Genomic DNA, 19,837 nt, shown 5'->3' on the forward strand with positions numbered 1-19,837 from the left:
AAATTCTCTCCTGAGTGTGAATGTGGTCATATCTAATCTTGTGCGTTTCTGAAGCTAATACAATCAGGTTCCATCAATTCTCACCCAGTTTGGCTAAAACAGACCATGAAGGCCTAACAGCCTTCCACTCATGATATCTGCATTTCCCCTTCTTCCCTCCCTTTTTGTTCTCACACAGCGTGAGTGATAGCCAGATGTTCCAGCCATACATGATCTTGAGCTCACTCTGACTGGCTCATTGCCCAAAATAAGGACAGAAACAAAATCTGCAGAATCATTAGCACATAAAATGCAGCGATCCTGTTACGGGCCTCAGAGCTGCTCTAACCCTTGCTCAGCTGCAGTGATTCTGTGACAAAGTGACTCAAAGCGCTGCACTGGGCCTGAGTGTGGCCTTGTAGGATTTTTTTGTCTTCGTAGCTTAGCTGGCCAGGTCCACAGCTGGTTTCCTTCATCTTGTGACTCAGCCCTCTGGCAAGGTCATGTGTAGTCTCACCCCTTTTGGAGTACACTCAAAGTCCCACAACCTCACGTCAGGTCAGTGGCCCAGATCTAGGCCCAATAGAGCTACTGTGCCCCTGTGTCTGGGCTCTTCATGCTCGCCTCTTCAGTGACACTGTAGAGGAACCCAGGCCCAGGCGCCCTCTAACAAGCAGTTAAGGTCTGTCTTGTCAGACCTCTTGCTTCTTCCCTAGGCTACTTCTTACATTAGCCTATCTCCTCGGGGAGCTTGCATTCTCAGTAAGGGTCTGCCCTGGGGCCAGACCCCTCTCCCAATTCCCAGTGTAACAAAAGAAAGTATATTAAACTAACAGAAATAGAGAGCAGCATCAGCCCTTCTATCCTGCATGGTCCTTCAGCCATCTGTATGACTGCTCCATGTTCACAGGCTACCAAAGGCAGCTTGTTCCTCTTGGAGCTGAGAATGAGAGGTCCGTCCCCCACTGGGGCTAGGAAGTTCTAAGCTGGGTTTCTCCCTTTTAAGACTCCTCCTCTACGTCTGGCATGCTTCTCAGGTGGGGTGGGGTGGGTTGGGTTGGGCTGAGCACATAGCTGCTCTTTAACCCATTCTTGTCTAGAGCAGGGTTTGTATACCCCATCACAAGGTGTGTCTACACTAGCGCTGGAGGTGTAATATCCAGCTCAGGTAGCCATACCTATGCAAGTTCTGACTGAGCTAGCTTCTAAAAACAGAAGGGTAGCTGTGGCGGCACAAGTGAACTGCCCAGAGTACAATTCTGTCCAAGGCACATATGTACACTGCTAGCCCGGCCTGAGGCTCATGCTGTCACGGCTACACTTCTAGTTTTAGCATGCAAATACAAATCAGTGAGTGCGGGTATGACCTGAGCTGGCAGCAATGCAGACATTCCCACAGACCACTAAGTGGCCATTCCAGATTGCAAGTATACAGCAGCATTCCAGACCATTCTTAGGCCCCAAGCCCTGCCTCTGATACATCTTTTCCATAAGGCCACCTGTGCTAGCCCTACCCTATTGTGGGATTCCCTTAAAGTAAGAGAATCCCCAAGAAACTGGTAACTCCACCCTTCCAATGAACAGGAAACCTTGCCCACCGTGCCCCATATGTAAAATGTCCATAGGCTATAAGACTTCGCTTAATATTGTCTGTGCATCTGCATTTAATTTAAGATTCCACCCCAAACAACTTAATCCTAGATTGCAGAAGCATGTAAACAAATGAGCAGTTCTAGTCTCTCTTTATCTGTCAATATTTCCATTCAAGCCCTGATAGAATACACATTAAATTACTGTAACTCTTAATTTTATATTTCCTGGTGTTTATCCAAACCTTTATATATTTAAAATCTTAATGTATTTTTAAGTGGTCAGAGTTAAGTAATGGAATCATGAAAATGTAAATAGCAAAACATACATTCTAAAAACTGCAGTTTACAATATTGACAAATTATGAACTCTGGAAATCTTACTTCAGCAGCATGTTGATTTTGAGATTTCTATTTTACAAATAAAACATCATTCTGTTTGTGAAAATTTGGCTTTGTTTCATCCACAGAATATGTACAATCTGGTAACAGCTATGAATTCCTTAAATCGCTCATTAACTGAGGTAAGCAAGCTTTCTCACTTTAGTGTTTGACTACACAAACTAATGTTTACAATTAATGGTAATTATAAGGACTGAATTTATTTAAGCATTTGCAAACGATCATAGTAGGTACAAATGTGCATGATCAAATTGTCGTATTTTGATTTGAAGAAAATTGCTGCTCATGAATGCAATACCTCAATAATAAAAAACTAATCTACTTCTTAAAATTTCTGCTGATTTGCTGTGCAAATAGATTTCTGTAGGTTCAATAAGAACCAATCTTACTGGAGACTCTTATAGGAGGATTTCTCCAAGTCACCAAGGTCAGGTGATAACTAGAAGGTTTTTCAAATATTCCACACTTGAATAGGCACATGTGACCAAAGGAATAAGAGAATTTGAGTGTTAGAACAGGTTATACCTTCTTAGAAATTATGAGTGACTCTCCTAATGAGGTACTTCAAAGAGGACTGCCTGCCCCTGTCCTGGACAAATAAATTTACTATTCTATTCTATTCCTGAGGCCTATGCTGCTCGGGAGACATTGCTGGCCATTGTTTGAGTAGTGATGCCATCTCCTCGGCTCAAAAGGGCAATGGGAGGGTTTGTGTAGGGAACCATTTCCACCTGATAATGCCACTTCCTTATGCTCCACCCTCACATGTTTTAGCAATGTCCTGGGTTTGCTGCTAGCCTATTTTTGAATTCTCTTGTTTGTGGACAGTGTGTTAATGATTTACTGTTTGCACTTTCTGGACAAAATTTCCTTTTAACAAAGTTCCTTTCTTTCTCTAATTTAATTTAAGCCAGATATGTCACATCACCCAGCCGCTCACCTATTTTTTATACTCTATTTTTTGCCAATCACACTGGTGAGCTAACAGAAGCCACAAGGCAAGCTTTGGGGGTGCTCAATTTCTGTTATTCCATTGGCTTCTTCTCCCTGTTCCAGTGACATAAGCAAAAGCCCAACTAGAGACTGACCCTGTCAATCAGCAAAACACCACTTACGCATAAGAAAACTGTCTGCTCAGGGTATCATGTTTCACAAATTCTTTTCAGACATATTTTCATCTTTAGATATAGAGACTTATCTGCAGATTAATGGGGATTGATGGAAGGTATGAGCATATACCCCTCTTTATAAAGTCAGGTTATTCTGAATATTCATAATATAGTATGAAGAAGGGGGAGCTGGCTCACAGATATTCACAGAATGTGTATATTTAAAAAAATAAAATGCCACAAATCTACAGTGCAACTTTTAATCATGTCTTCAAGACAGGACACTGTTGAAGCTTTCTAATAGGTAGTCAGTGATATCAACCTCTGTCAATTGTGCCTACTAAAGACATGTACCTTTTCCTGCTTTTATTGTGTTCTTGTGTAAGTGACAAACATACAGTCCATTAATGTTCTTACTATAAAAAAGCAAATAGTAAATCTGGTAATGGTGAAAAAGCTTTCTGCAGTTGGCAGTATTAGATTGTCCACTTTGACTTTCAACAGTACCAGGAGAATGAATTATGAATAAAAAACACCCTTTTATCTTCTAACATCAAAAACATTTTACTCCAATGTAAGAGAAACAGAGAATTGTTCATTTTTTGTTGCATTATGTGTTTTTACATAATGAGTTAGGGTTAGGCAGATACGTTATTGTGAACAGAATATGCATATGGTAAAGTTGTCTAATTAAGTCTTATTTCAGTCATTCTTTTAACCCCACAGGCATTATGGGAAAAGTGCATACCGGATCAACACAAAGTTCTACATCTGCTTTATTGTACTTAAAAGGAGAGAAGAAATGCCTGTAAATCTATCTTCCCCAGCAAATACCAATGAAGGATTGCTCGTTGCACTAGGCAGGTGCACATCTAGATAAAATTTCTGGTATCTAATTTAAACTTTACAGTGTGCACAACCAGATGATCTCAATGTAAATAATTCATTTCTTCATGGCTCTTTTATGCATGTTTATGTACCACAAGCTGATGTAGAGTTACTGCTGTACAGAGTATAAACTACGTTTGCCATGTAGCGTTATTACAAACAGTAGTTGTGCTGCCTTGGTGTAAAGACTGTAATATGTTTTTAGCATTGAGCAGGAAGAAGCTGCATGTTTAAGGATGAATACTGATTCCCAGGCCTTCAGAGAGACTGAAAATTTCACAGTAATGATATGCTCCATCTCTAGCAGTGGGTGCCGGTTTTACCATGAGTAGCAACGACTGCGTGACAATTTGTAGGGCTTTGCTTATGCAGTTCATCAGCTCACCCAAAAGTTAATGAGATGCTATATAAGATAAGTTGCAGCAGTTCCATGACATTTTCAGCAAATGCGGACATACTCCAAACTGGGTGTTTGCAAAATTATATATATTTGGTTGATTGTGATCATATAACCTGGGAAATTACATTATGGTAGGGTTAATTCTGTATATTCAACAAGTCCAATTTGTTTTCAGACAGGTTCCCTAACCCACGGCCATATTTATACTGCACAAGTGGATGCTATTGACTTCAATGAGAATGTATGTAGAGTAAGGCATAACTGAACATTAGTAAAGGTATCCGAGGCAGGCCCTCACTGTTTACATGCATGTACTTAGAGAATGATGAAGTGCTTACTTTAGTCTAGTGTACATACTTAGTAACATAAGGGAAGAGTTGGTGTAAAAATGGGTTTGCTGTTGTTTGCGCCATCCTTTACATATTTCTGATTACCCTGAAAACTCTCCACCTTCAGGCAGAGTTGCCAAATTTGTAAAGGCAGCTGTGGCCTCTCTTGTGTGCTGGGTAACAAGTACAGGAGATGTACAAAAAAGGTGCAGGAGTCTGAATATTATTCCTTTCCACCATTGTAGAGTAGTGCTTCTCAAACCAGGAGGCAACTAGCATTTTACAACTGAAGTTTTGAGTTAGATAAAACTAAAATGATGAGTGGTGCAGAGATGTTGCCAGCTTTGTATACTCTACAACCACTCTGGAAATGTAGATATTTTTGAAATAGCAGAAACATCCCTTTTTAATGGGTATGCAACCTGATTCAAAAAGGCATTTAGTGTGCAAAGAGAACACAGAATGTCTTAAGTTAGAGAAGGGACAGTCAGCAACTGATGTCAAGTTAGTAAATGATTTTTACCTTGACCTCATAATGTCAGAACAACAAAGGATAGCAATTTTTTTTTATTAAGGAAAACAGAAAATGCCAGACTATATATGTTAAGATGTTGCTCCAGATATTACTCTATGTGTACCTTAATGCTATTAAAGCACTTACTGTTTCTTTGACCTCTTGGTATACTGAGCTTTTGCCTTTCAGAAACAGCTGGGTCTGGTAAGAACCATTTCCCAATTCTACATTCTGCATGCTTTATCACCCTTAGAGGCCACCTGAAGGACAAAGAAAAGAGATACACACAAAACTAATGTTTTTATATGGTGGGAAGCACTTGTCCCTAATCTTGTGATGAACACAAGACAGAAGAGACTAACTGAAATGTGAAACCATTCCACTTTCTTCCATCTTAGTTGGATGTTTTACACATTCTTTTATTGAGAGTAGAGGTTCGTCACACTGCTTTAACTTTTGGTAGTGTTTCACTAAGTTTATTTGTGCAGAATTCTGTAGGTGTTTCTCAAAGTCACTGTGGACAATGATTCCTCTTTCTATGGTTGATGCACATAAATTACCCACTCCTTTTTTAAAAGAAAGAAAAGACTTTATTGTGGATGGAAATACTGCATGCCTTACACATGGATAATTATCATGGTAGCACCCTCTCAGAAGAATGTTAAATGTTTATGGAAAGGTTACAGTTACAGCTTGGAATAAACTGTCATACGCTAGGTCAAGTGCTGTCTGTCTACATATATAATTGCAGTTCAGTAATGCCTTATATGTTAAGTGGAATGTTTTACCTTGTATAAAATAAAGCTGCTAAAAGTGTTGGTAATTACTTGTTGAAAAGATTAAGACAAGTTGTTGCACCAACACGTAAACTGCCTCTTTTAATTAAAGAAATGTAAACTCAGTGGGTAGACACTTCTTTTAAGTGACCTCATAATTCATACATGGGGAAGTTAGTTCATAAAACACCTGCTGCATACATTCATGTCTTATGCTACACACCAGTGACAGCTCTAGAATACTTTAATGTCAATGACACTATGATATTGTGCTCAGAGTAATCAGGTTAATATGAGAATGCTCTTAAACAAGGATGGCTCATCCTTTCACATGTGCCCAATCTGATTTCGGCTTCTAGGCTGTACCTATCTCCAATGATACCAGTTCAAGGGCTCTTTTCCCCCCCATTCAGCCCTTTTATATGGGTTCTCATGCTTTCTGCTTTTGTGCTGTATAAATTACATTAATTAGTTTGTGTTCTCTGAGCTACTAATATACTATGCAGAGTGCCATTCAGATAAAGTTAACAAACAAGTAGCTCCGTCTGGAATTTATTCCACATCAATAGGATTTGCAACAGAATCCACTCACTCCTTGTTTCAGAAATATGCTGTAGTATCTCAGCTGTTATTTTGGTTATATAAAACCTTTTTATTTTTCAAATACTAATTTAAAAGACACTTACCCAAGGCTCTTGGTGCCTTAACACAACATTAATGCAATAAAATCCTAGATGTATTAATCACTTGAACAGGAACTCAGCTAAAGGTGAACAGTGTAAACTTAGGCAGTGTTGTCTTCCTGCATCTGCTGACCGTTTGTAACAATAACTTGTATAGAAGTATAGACTGGTTCAGTTCATCTCAGTAGAGCATTAAATCTGAAACCTAATATTAACAGAATACATGTCAAAATTAGCTTTTGCTATTGAACATTGTAACAGATTTTCTGTAAATGGGATTATCCAGTATTGCTTGATGCAGTTCTGGCTGTTCATAGGGAAGTAAGTGAGGTAGCTACTACCAGGAACGAGAAGGGAGCAGTAGAGAGAGATACAGTCTCTCCCATGTGCAAGCAGCATCAACTCTCTCATAGCCAGCTGTCCAAAACTCCAGTTCTCTCCCCCGTCTATCAACTTCTACATTGCATTTCTACATTTTTCAGTACAAAAGTTCTGTGACCCAGAATGTTGGGACAGCATAAATAATGCAAGGACTACTCTGCCCATTTAGTCATTTTCATATTATTTCAGCAAAACCCTACAGTTCAGCTTGTGGCTGATGAAACAGGACTTTGGCCTACAATACATTTTGAACATTCTGGAGAAGAAAATGCAGTTTAACCAGATTTTAATTTAAAAACTGACCATTCCATTTAGGTCATAAAATTGACAATTATCTACAGAGCTGTGTAGTTTGTAACTTATATTACCCATATGAAAAAAGATGTAGGAAAAACAATAGCAGCAACCACAGCACCCTGAAACTCTTAGAATAAAAATGGACTTCAGCTGGTAAATGGGTTATTGCCAGAGTAAGATGTTGATGTTACCATGAACTATGATAGTGAGTCATGGATATTAGTGCAGTGGCCTTGATGATTTTAAGTATATCATATGAAAACATGATGACAGTGAAATAGTATACAAGGCAGTTTAATTTATGTAATCAAAAGAGGCCAGCAAGAGATGCCACTTAGAAGCAGCAACCAAGAGTTATTGTTTAACCCATATTACTTTGTATCTCTTCCACATTTCATGCTGGGAAATGTATGACTCGACACTAGCAAATTATATTCATGGCTTTGCTAAATTAAACTGGCACTGCTAGTTAAGGGTCAAGACTTCCTGCATTTAATTATTTTCAGTTTACAAATAGCCTTTTCATATTGCAAAACCATATCAGAAGTTCTTGAGAATATAACAAGTCAAGTTAAATTTCAAACACTGTTTGATAGTAGCTACTCTTCCTCCTTAAAATAAAAGTCATTAACTTATTCTTTGTGTTTAAATGTAAAACTGCTTGTTTCCTGGTTTTCATTAGATCACGGGAAATATACTAAATAAGACAGTGATTTAGAGCTGCCTATTGTAACTGATATTTTCACTGAAAATATTCTCTTTCCAGTTTAGTCTTGAGTTTTCACAGGTTAGGATTTAACTAGTTGATTTTCTTCTGATTTCTACCATTTCTTGAGTCCAACAGTACAACAGCATTAAAATACATCAAGAAGAATAAGAAGTGTAGGCAGGAAACAACAGACACAGATACAGGAAATAAATCTGGTAGCTTCTGTGGAGGAGTCAGTGTGGCACTCATTAAAGTGAGGATGCCCATCAGAGTTACTGAGACAATAAACTGCAAGATAAAGAATAATACATTAGTTAACATTGATTTACAGTGTCAAATGACTAAGTAGTTACTTTCATTGCTTAGGTGCTTTGTGTTCCTCATCCTCTATATGGATGACCTCTTATAAAATACCGTGTGCATCTATACGAACATCTTGTGTGCCATTCTCTAAGCGGATATAAATACAGTCACGCTAATCACCGCAAAACGCCCCCCAGAGATTAGACAGTTTCCTACTATATATTCAATACATTAAGGAGTATTTTGGAACAGGGTCTTTTGACATGTTGCTGCCAAGTAAGGATGATCTCATTACTATTAAGCACTGATAGCGTATGCAACTGTTTAAGGGAAGTGTGAAGACAGTCCCGGCCCCAAAGGCTTGAAACTAAAAGGTTCGACAATACTGTCATTAAAAGAGGAGAGGCTGGGATTTCTCGCTCTCTCCTTTCTTCATAACTTACTTATTCTGGGCTTTTAGGAGGGATTTGAATGAGCAGATTTGGCGGGGGAGGGGCTCACACTGGAACTGGGAAAGCATTACATATATCGAAACATCTTGGAAGAAGACAGATGGGTCTCTTGTGTGGTTTTCAACACGAAGTTGTTCACATGAAACTTCTACTAAGAACAAATGTGCAAACAAGAGTATATTCTATAAACAGTATATAAATCCTGTGGCCACACAAATGTACATAATTGTGGGCATAAAGCTGGTTTATCATGACTTTAAAAAACAACATATTATGAACAGTTAAAAGTTTCTTACCAGACTCTTAATAATCTTTGAGAATGCCTTAAATGAAGGAATGTATCCCCTATTAGAAAGGGAGAGTGACTTCAGCTGCAAGTCCTCCTCTGAAGTCTTTTCAAATATCGAAAAAGAAGTCAAACATACGATCAGAAACGCCAGTGTGGTCACCACATAGGCCAGAAGCAGGCCATCCTTCAACAGAAGAGGCAGCAAGCTGTTAAAACAGAAAAGCATTAGTCTACATTCCAACAAATTTACATTTTAAGTAACACATTAAAAGGTGAGAAAAAAAATAATATGCTTAGAAAGATGTAGGAGAATCAAGGCAGGAAAAATACTGTATTGAAGTTAATAGTGTCTGACTCACCTGAAGGTTGACACAAGTAAAAACCATGTAGACATCAACGGAATTTCATTTATCATTAAGCAGACTGGTCTACGATTAAAAAAAAAAATAGGTGTACAAACACTGTCATGACAACAGCTTTGCTGGTTCTCGCTAGACTTTTGTTATACACAAGTTTTACTTATTCTGGGCCAGAGACTCTATTGTGATCTGGCCACTTTTTTGCCATCTGGAACCAGACACTAGCTGAAAATGGTAGAACTCCCTCCTGGGGCAAGAGTGCCAGTACTGGGCCCACCACCCTCTCACTCAGCATAGGAGACATGGCAGAACTTCCCTCTGTCTATCCTCCACTGGCACAGGATCCATTAAGAATATACCAGGGCAGAATATCTCCTGCACCAGAGCTATGCTTGATGTAGCACCTGGTTACAGCTTCTTTGATCCTTGGCATCAGCCTTTCACTGCCGTAGGGTATGTGTACATGAAGACTCAGTGCACAGAAGCTGAGGTGTAAATCTGCAGTGCCCTCACATGCCATGCACTAACTGTCCCTATGGATCCTGCTGCTGTGCACTAAAAGTTCCCTAGTGTGCACTGACCTACTGCTGATTCAAACTGCAGTATGTGTGTGTACACTAGAGAACTTTTAGTACGTAGCAGCAGGGTCCACACAGACAGTTAGTGTGCTACACGTTGGAACACGGTAGCTGCCACGCATCGGGTGTTTGTGTAAACATGCCCTAACGCAGTGACAGGCTGACCTCAAGAACCAAAGAAGCTGTGACCACACCAAGCAGAGCTCTGGTACAAGAGATATTCTGCCCTGTGTGTTGATTTGCAGCACAATATGCATTCAAAAGGAACAGTTACAGTTTATAAGCATCCGTCCCTAGTCACATTAGGAAGAATGGTAAAGTTGCGTGTTCAGCCAGGAAGCTAGAAACAATAGCTTAGTGGCCAATCTAGATAAAATTGTCCCCTGTGGGCCTCTATGTGAGCTTTCTAATGTAAACTTAGGAGAGGAATATTAAAGGTGCTACCATGCCAGTGTTCAGATTCCTCCCACATGATGGCTATGCTTCATCCAAGGGGAAGAAGATGACCTTCAGCCTTAAGACTCATCTCCCAACAAAGGAAAGAGAAGGGGAATATATACATTATTTCCAAGACAGGAGGCCCCTTGCCATCTAGTTATTGAGAAATGAGGGAGAATTCACCCTATTTCACTCATCGTTATTTCTTACTTTATATATAGTTTCTTACCTTGCTGGACAACTACATGTCTGGGGCTTTTCTTTGGTTTCCATGGCAGTGTCACCCTTCCCACCCCAGAATCAGTCAACCCCCACCTGGACAGTCACGCATATTTTGTGCTGAGTGGACCCTAGTTAACCCCATTAGTACATCTTGTTTAGATAATGAAAGTGGTCCAAAAGGAAATTTCTACTTTCATAGCCTCAAATTACCTATCATTCAGAAGTTCTTACGGAATGAAAATGATATGCACAATTTTTTTAAAAAGTCTGTTTCCAATACATACATAATTTCTAAGTGAGGAAGAAGCCTGTGGCATCATGCAAATTGGGGAAAAGGGTATCAAAATATTTTCTAAAAATAAATTACTTACATTGATACTAGAAGAATGGATTTTTCGTGTACTTGGAAGGAGAACAGGAAAAATGACAATGCACAACTAATCTAAAAAGATTCAAGTAGAAGAGGTTAATATATATCTCCCCAATGCAAAGTGTAGGTTTTAGTTTTTTAGTTGGCCTAATTTTATGTAAAGGCTGGCATCAGTATGAAGTGTCCAGTATAAATTAAAGTATCTAATTTGTACTAAATATATTCAATTCCAGAGCAATTTGCATTTTCAATATAGTTAGAGGGACAAGTACACTGAGCTGCACCTGTAACAGACTGTGGCTGCAAAAAGGAGCCTTTTGAAAGTTTGACCCAGAGTATTCAGAACATGACTCATGTAATAAGACCCCTATCTTGCAAACACTTACACATGTGCTTAACTGGCCTCACATGAGTAATCCCATCAAAGTAAACTGAATTACTCACATTTATAAGTGATTGCAGGATTGGGGCCCCACCATATAAAGTCAGAACTATGTAACTACCATACCTGAGGTACGCTGTATTATGCTGGGTCAACCGTACTCATGAACAACCCGCGCCTCAGAAGTAACAACAAAAGGTCTCATTCTTTTTACTGAACTAAAAGTATATTGAGCAAGAATTAAACTACAAGACAATTCTCGGGAAGGATTAATCCTAGTTATAGGCATCACTATTATAAACTCAAATAATACTTAGAAATTATTGTATATTTTAAACCATATACATCAACTACTGTTTAAATTTTAGTGATATCTGTCTTGATATAAAAGTGCTTTTAGTTTAAAAGGAATATTTTAAATTCATGTCATGTAAATATGCCTAAAATTTATGTTCAATGATATTACACTACAGAGAGAAAAGCAAACATTTGTTAAAAACAAAAAAAAGGATCATTCCTTTTCAAACCACTAATGAGCCTGCAATGACTATTGTGGGAATTTTTATTGAATTTGGCAGCCAGTGCATTAAAAAAAAAAACTATCACTCTGGAAACAAAACGAAAGAGAAAGGAAATCTCAAACCCATACAAAGCTTTATTGTGTGGAGAATCTTCAAACGGCTTTTCAGAGGAAAATAATAAAAATACAGAATTAAAATAAAGAAAACCGAGGATAAGAGAAATAAAGAAGTATAGACAAGGGGAAAACCTGAGATTTAAAAGACATTAGTTAGGTCCTCCGATACAATTTTGATATTCAATTCTATTGGTGATATGCTTTTTAAACAAACAGTCTCTTCAGCAGATACCAAATGACATTTAACAACATACATAACTCTACACAGTGGGACAATTTTAAGGAGAACTGTTGGCCATTCTCCAACATTCAATGACAGATTTTAAATAAGAAACAATTACAAAAATTCACTTACCAGAGCAAATTTAAATCCTCGGAGAGAGGGCTGGAGGGTTAGTTTTATACAAGCCGGAAGCAGGGTCAGAAATGTAAAACCAAAGCTAAAAGATTATTTTTAAAAAATATTAAGTTTATTCTTTAATGTATAGATAACCACTTATGTTTTCAGATAATATTTTCAAAAGCTATAAGGTGACTAAGGGACCCATGTCCCATTTTCAAAAGCACAAATCAGGTAGGAGCCTGCGTCAGTGTGGTGTATGCTCCTAATTGACTTAGGTGCTTTTGAAAATTTTACTCTTCAGTAACTTTTTATCCATTTTCCATACTGAAAGCCTCATCTTGAACTACTTGCTTATTTGAAATATTTTGGATTATGCAAACTTAAAACATCTAGAAGATATAATGGAAAAAGTCAAATACATGTGTTTGTTATTTTTATCTAGCATCCCAATTTTAACTAATTATTCAGCTCAGATCACACAGAAAAAAGTTTCGTAACATTCTAAACATACATACACACCTGGGGAAAATCTTTAAATTTTATTTGTATTACTTGGAACTAAAAAATACACTATGAACAAAAGTCTTTTTAAGAACTCTGAAAATTTCCTCTCTCAATTCTTCCCAAAAATTAATGGATGGGATTTTCAAAAGCATCTTTGTGACTTAGGAGCACAAGTCCCTTTGACTTTCAATAGGATTTGTGCTCCTAAATCACTTAGGTGCTTTTGAAAATCCCCCATGATATGAATAAAAGTAAAAGTTACCTAAAAGCCTTCAGTTCTCTTACCTGAGTTTAAGCTGGGTTTGAGGTGACAGCACATTCTTTATCTTTATAAGGACATTTAGACTACACCAAATATTGGCTACTTTATCCTGAAAAGATATTTAATGAGTTGTATCTATGTTAGTTTGCTGTTCAAATAATATGAGGATTATTTAATATTTCACTGAAAAATACATTTTGACACACAAATGTCATATGCTATAATGAAAGGCAATACTGGGTCAGTGTGACCTTGGCTCAAACATAGAAAATTATAATCTGAAAGTATTTCTCAGTTGTTTTAATACAGTTTCTTTCTCGAACACAAGACACCATCAGTCTTAAGTCAAGACCACACATTTTGTGAAAATAAAGCTCTGAAACCATTCATCTCTAGGAAAATTTACATCAAAATGATAGCACCTGTGAAACTTTTTTCAAATGTGAAGACATTCAATTAGGGCTGTCGATGAATCGCATTTAACTCATGCGATTAACTCAAAAAAATTAATTGCGATAAAAAAAATCAATTGCGATTAATTCCGGTTTTAATTGCGCTGTTTCTAAAATTGAATTGGTATTCTATTGTTTAATATTTTGGATGTTTTTCTGCATTCATATATATTGTCTTCTGTGCTGTAACTGAAATCAAAGCGTATATTATTTTTATTACAAATATATGCACTGTAAAAATTATAAACAAAAGAAATAGTATTTTTCAGTTCACCTCCTACAAGTATTGTAGTGCAATCTCTGTCATGAAAGTGCAACTTACAAATGTAGATTTCTTTTTTTTGTTACATAACTGCACTCAAAAACAAAACAATGTAAAACTTCAGAGCCTACAAGTCCACTCAGTCCTACTTCTTGTTCAATCAATTGCTAAGACAAACAAGTTTGTTTACAGGAGATAATGCTGCCCTCTTCCTATTTACAATGTCACCAGAAAGTGAGAACAGGCATTAGCATTGCACCTGTGTAGCCGGAATTGCAAGGTATTACGTGCCAGATATGCTAAACATTCATATGCCCCCTTCATGCTTCGGCCACCATTCCAGAGGACATGCTTCCATGCTGAGGATGCTCGTTGAACAAATAATGAGTTAATTAAATTTGTGACTGAACTCCTTGGGGGAGAATTGTATGTTCCCTGCTATGTGGTTTTACCCGCATACTGCCATATATTTCATGTTATAGCAGTCTTGGATGATGACCCAGCACGTTGTTCATTTTAAGAACACTTTCACGGCAGATATGACAAAACGCAAAGAAGGTACCGATATGAGATTTCTAAAGATAGCTACAGCACTCGACCCAAGGTTTAAGAACTTGAAGTGCCTTCCAAAATCTGAGAGGGACGAGGTGTAGAGCATAGAAGTCTTAAAAGAGCCACACTCCAATGCAGAAACTACAGAACCCGAACCACCAAAAAAGAAAATCGACCTTGTGCTGGTGGCAACTGACTCAGATAATGAAAATGAACATGTGTCGGTTCGCACTGCTTTGGATTGTTATCGAGCAGAACCCAGTCATCAGCATGGACGCATGTCCCCTGGAATGGTGGTTGAAGCATGAAGGGACATATGAATCTTTAGTGCATCTGGCACATAAATATCTTGGGATTCCAGCCTCTTCTCACTGGCAGGTGACACTGTAAACAAGAACTGCGCAGTATTATCTCCTGCAAATGTAAACAAACTTGTTTGTCTGAGCGATTGGCTTAACAAGAAGTAGGACTGAGTGGATTTGCAGGCTCTAAAATTTTACATTGTTTTAATTTTGAATGCATTTTTTTTGTACATAATTCTACATTTGTAAGTTCAACTTTAATGATAAAGAGATTACAGTACAGTACTTGTATGAGGTGAATTGAAAAATACTATTTCTGGTTTTTTTTACAGTGCAAATACTTGTAATCAAAAATAAATATGAAGTGAGCACTGTGCACTTTGTATTCTGTGTTGTAATTGAAATCTATATATTTGAAAATGTAGAAAACCTCCAAAAATATTTAAATAAATGGTATTATTGTTTAACAGTGCGATTAATTGCAGTAGTTTTTTTAATCGCTTGACAGCGCTACATTCAATATATTCTCACATTTATTACATACCTGAATGTATTTAGCTCTGCTTACTAGCAATGACAGAGTTAACCACTAATAAATCAAGAAGTCTAAAGACATTAGCAGTTGTGCTAGGATCACTTTCAAAATTACATTTGTAACCACAGCTATCATGCCCATGAAACTCATCCCTAAACAGCTGCTAGAATCACAGCTGTGTAGACATAACAAGAAAGCTACTAGCACCAACTACTAAGCCATCTTTCTTGTATGCTTACTAGCAATACAGAATATGCTCTTCAAATTTGCTGAGGACTACAAGTGAACAGAGGGTTTCGCAGCACCAGCAAACATATAAGATGCCTACTTCATAGCCAATAAGATTTTACAACCATCAGCATTTGTTGCTGTTTCTGTAAATGGGAATCAATTCAAAGAACCTGTTACAGGCAACAGAGTATAAACTTACTGTGCATTGCTTACATAGACAATTTCTCAGTTTATCCAGATTAGTATCCAAGTAAGTCACTCCCCTATTGAGTCTGAAAATATTTGGTCTAATATTAGACTAAAATCCTTGGGCTCTTTTGGATTCATTGTTTGTTGACATTTACAGCTTTTATTTTTAAACTTAGCAAAGGGTAAAAAATGCAAAGTGACAAAAGGTATTTTGGTTTGTAAATATCTTTATCTCCCAAGCTTCAATTATTTTTTAACAAGCATCTGGAGACTATGTTCTGAAAATATTCCTATGGCTGCATCTAAATTAAATGCCACCCTCAGTGTATCCATAATGTTAGTTTTTCAGGGCAAAGATATTGCAGGTTGTGGTATCATTTGTATCAACTGAAGGACTGCTAACAGAAGCCACATATATAAGGCAAACCATTTACACTAACAGTCACTGAGGCCCAGATTCAGCAAAGCACTGAAGCATTACTGAATAAAGCCCTTTAGTTTCTACTGTGGGGAAGCCTGTGGTATAGAACTTGCTCTTAAACTTGAGCCAATCTTGCCAGGAGCTAAGCACTCTGACCCCAATCTATCAAAGCATTGAAGTGCCTTTTTAAGCATATAAGTAGTAGATGCACTGGCATCTGTGAGGCTACTTGTGTGCTTAGATTTAAGTATGTGCTTAATTGCTTTGCTGGATTGGGGTGACAGTGCTCAGCATCTTGCAGGATCAAGCCTCAAGAGCATTGTGCTGAATCAAACTACTACTTAGGAATAGTAAAAGCACAACTGGTCTAAATCAACTTTTGTAGAAAGTGGTTACTGAGAATATCAGCTAGGACACAAAGCAGGCTTTAATTTATACCTGAAACACTACAACCATTACTAGTTGTAAAAATAATTCTTTTCAATAAAGCTGAGTATTATACTAACCAAAGGGGAGATTCTGAAGCTGTTAACTTTTACATTGTATCTTCTGATACTGTCAATTACTATGGAATCTATGTCAATGGAAAAATGTACGACTGAAGTATGGGTTTGATGATGGGATAAGTGTTGTCTACTCATATAATATCCTGGAAGATGCCAGCTGAGCTAGGGGTTAAATACTGGATTAAATAACTGGCAAGAAATGACTGCCAATGAAGGCAGATCAGATTACTAGTTCTGTGGTGTGTCTTCCACATGAAATCCCTAAAGGTCATGATGAAGGTTTCTCAAGGGATCTAAGAATACAGAACATTTACACAAACAAAACAAAACAACCCACATACCTCAAATAAGCCTCGATCAATGGGAAAGAGTCTTCTGAGTACTTGCAGGATTTGTTCCACTTCTGTGCAGAATGGGAGCCAGCAAATCGCAAAAGAAGCAACCACCGTAAATGCTATTTTAATTAACAACACTAACCTGAAATACAGAGAAGAGTTTACATTGAGATATTTAAGAGGCAAAAACTCAGTTGATTATATATTAAAAAATATCAGGCACTTGGGGCTTAAAACGTAGAGTGTATTTACAGGACACAACTGAATGTGCATAAGATCGCCAAATGTGACAAATTTGAGAAGAGCTACCAGTACTAGAGAAAAGGTATGTCATCATCTCTAGATCAGTCACAAGAAAACCACTAGGACTGTGTCACTTCTACTGGCATTTGTCTCATTAATCTGGATGTCTACTTTTGGCCCATATTTAACTTTGATTCCAGCATGATGAAGGTGTGCAGAAAAAGGATGGTTAATGACAGCTGTGCAAAATAAGAGTTTTTTCGGTTCACTGGCAATTCCAAAATATTGGAACTCACACATTTTCAGGTCAAACCAAAAATGAAATATTTCAAAATTTCAGGCAACTTAGTTTTAACATCCACTTTAGGTTGAACAAAATATTTCCTTCATCCAAAAATGAAACTGTTTCTATTTTGAGCATTTATCATTTTTGAATTTTTTAAAATAAAATTAAAGCAAATTTCTAAACAAAAAGTTGTTTTGAACCAAAAAATTGAAATGTGACATTTTGAAAAATGTCAAAACAAAATTTTTGCCTTTCAGTATTTTTTAAAGGTTTTTCTCCCTCCTCCTCCTTCCCCCCCTCCAAGAAAAAGAAAATCAACAATTTGGGAAAACAGACAAATTCATGAAACGTTTCAGTGTCACCACATCTGCATTTTTTGCTGAAAACAGATTTGGTCTAAAAATTTCACCCAGCTCTAAGTTTGATATATTTTACTTTCTAATGCCTTAAAAGTAGTTAGATATTTAGTGTATCATTTAACGGCTAAAAAGAGACTTGTTCTCCAAGAACAGAGGAAATTATAACATCAGTACCTTCCCTTCCCTTCATAGAGAAACAATGAAAACACAAATAGGTTGAATCAAATTCCCAAGGCTAGGCTGCCTAAGTGCATTCTTGAGCTAGTGTTTGGATACTAAATTTTAAAGATACTCACCCCTTTCCTGTAAGGCCTTTTTGGAAGCATTTTCCAAGTAGGTAGCAAAAGAATGGCAGTGAATGGTAGAGTTCCATTTGTTTATAATTTATGGCCAAGCAAAATGCCAGTGATCCTAAAAGGTCCCAATCGTAAGAGAGAGAAAGTACACCCCACAAAGCAAAGCCCAGGCTCACAGAGTTATATATGTTTTTTTATGTTAAGGACAAGATGTACAAGACAGGGAACATGCGGAGCATTGTGACAAGTTAACAGTGAACTAAAGCCACCGGTGATTAGTGTAAAATATATTCAAAACAGATGTTTTATAAGTTAGTCTTCATTTTTAAAAATCTAGTGCCAAATATGCAACTATTTAGTTCACACAGACATATTTTAAATTCTATTTAAACAGGTTAGCCAACTGTAACTTTGCATTTGGGGGCCTGATCAAAAGTCCATAGAGTCAGAAGGAAAGACTTCTTAAAGAGAGTTTTGTGGTTGCACAGATTGTTATTACAATAGTATAGTACAATCATTTAACCAGAGTTAATAAAAAATCTACACTGACATAGTAGGACTTAGTAGGATACAACTAGTGGCAATTCCACATTTTCTTGTGCTCATATTTTCCAGGGTTATGGATAAAATTATCAAAAGCCCTAAATCTTTTTTGCAGTACAGCTTTGTATGGAATATTTAAACATGCTCATATTTAGACTATACTCTTTTCAGGGCAGGGACTGTCTTCTTGTTATGTGTCTATACAACGTCTGGCACAAAGGGGCCCCAATCCATGATTAGGACCCTTAGACACTACTGCAAAACAAATAATAGTTACAACCAAAAAAAAAAAAATCTGTTATTTACTTTTGACACTTGAGGCCTGATCCAAAACCCAGAGAAGTCAATGAAGAGACTCTCATTGACTTTGATGTGCTATTGTTCAGGCTCTACCTAAATGCATCACAAGCAGCAATTAACGTGTAATAAAAGAAACTGAATTAGAGAGATGCCACAGATATCCTAAGAAATACTGAAACAATGTATGTCTCTCTCCCTACTCTGTGTTGGCCAGTAGAGATAGCTACATGACAACACATTTGGGTTTTATAAATCATTTCTCAACCTGCTATTTATTCCCCAATCAAAAATCATAATTGTATTTGTGATACTATCACTTTCATAGCACTAACTATGATGCCAAAAGGCCATGATCCTACAAAGACTTACACAAGCAGTTAACTTTCTGCATTCTAAGTACCTCAAATGACTTCAGTTGAACTAGTCACAATGTATAAAGTTATGCACATGCATAAGTCTTTGCAGAATCAGTGCCAAAACTATGATTTCAGGATAAATCGAAGCAGCAAAATATAGTGAAAATCTTTTATGAAAGTAGAGTGTTTCTTAGAAGTTTGGTTTCTGCTGCTGCCTCTCACCTGACAGCTGCATTTTCTAGAGCAGTGGTCCCCAAACTTTTTATGTTGCATTCCCCCCCTTACTCATAATGTAATCTATACACGCCCCTCCCCTGGGAGCTGCAGTCAGGAGTTGGGGTTGGGAGCCAGTCTGCTGTTGGGGGCCAGGGGACCGAGGCCAGCACCAGTGCTACAGCCAGGGCTGCGGCTGGGAGCAGGGCCGGACCCTGGGAGCAGCAAGCTGGGCCGCAGTTGGGGGCCGGGGCCAGGCCC

General features: G+C 37.7%; 2 protein-coding genes across 3 annotated transcripts in view; one reads left to right on the plus strand and one right to left on the minus strand.

Annotated features, from left to right (window-relative positions):
- Window positions 1-6,067, plus strand: part of ITGB3BP (integrin subunit beta 3 binding protein) — a 52,426-nt gene extending 46,359 nt beyond the window's left edge. For both annotated transcript variants that reach the window (XM_074961604.1, XM_074961605.1), the window contains 2 exons: window positions 2,039-2,092; window positions 3,806-6,067. In XM_074961604.1, the coding sequence (XP_074817705.1) occupies window positions 2,039-2,091 (53 nt within the window). In that variant the 3' untranslated portion in view covers window position 2,092; window positions 3,806-6,067. The remainder of the gene's footprint in view (window positions 1-2,038; window positions 2,093-3,805) is intronic.
- The window catches only part of ALG6 (ALG6 alpha-1,3-glucosyltransferase), a 37,118-nt gene continuing 22,592 nt past the window's right edge, over window positions 5,312-19,837 (minus strand). The window contains exons 8-15 of the mRNA XM_074961603.1: window positions 18,165-18,350; window positions 16,987-17,122; window positions 13,219-13,304; window positions 12,442-12,526; window positions 11,069-11,139; window positions 9,460-9,528; window positions 9,108-9,306; window positions 5,312-8,344 (exon numbers count right to left, since the gene is read on the minus strand). Coding sequence (XP_074817704.1) covers window positions 8,147-8,344; window positions 9,108-9,306; window positions 9,460-9,528; window positions 11,069-11,139; window positions 12,442-12,526; window positions 13,219-13,304; window positions 16,987-17,122; window positions 18,165-18,350 — 1,030 coding nt within the window. The 3' untranslated portion in view covers window positions 5,312-8,146. The remainder of the gene's footprint in view (window positions 8,345-9,107; window positions 9,307-9,459; window positions 9,529-11,068; window positions 11,140-12,441; window positions 12,527-13,218; window positions 13,305-16,986; window positions 17,123-18,164; window positions 18,351-19,837) is intronic.

Source organism: Natator depressus, chromosome 8 (genome assembly GCF_965152275.1).
Source record: "Natator depressus isolate rNatDep1 chromosome 8, rNatDep2.hap1, whole genome shotgun sequence".
Lineage (NCBI taxonomy): Eukaryota > Metazoa > Chordata > Testudines > Cheloniidae > Natator > Natator depressus.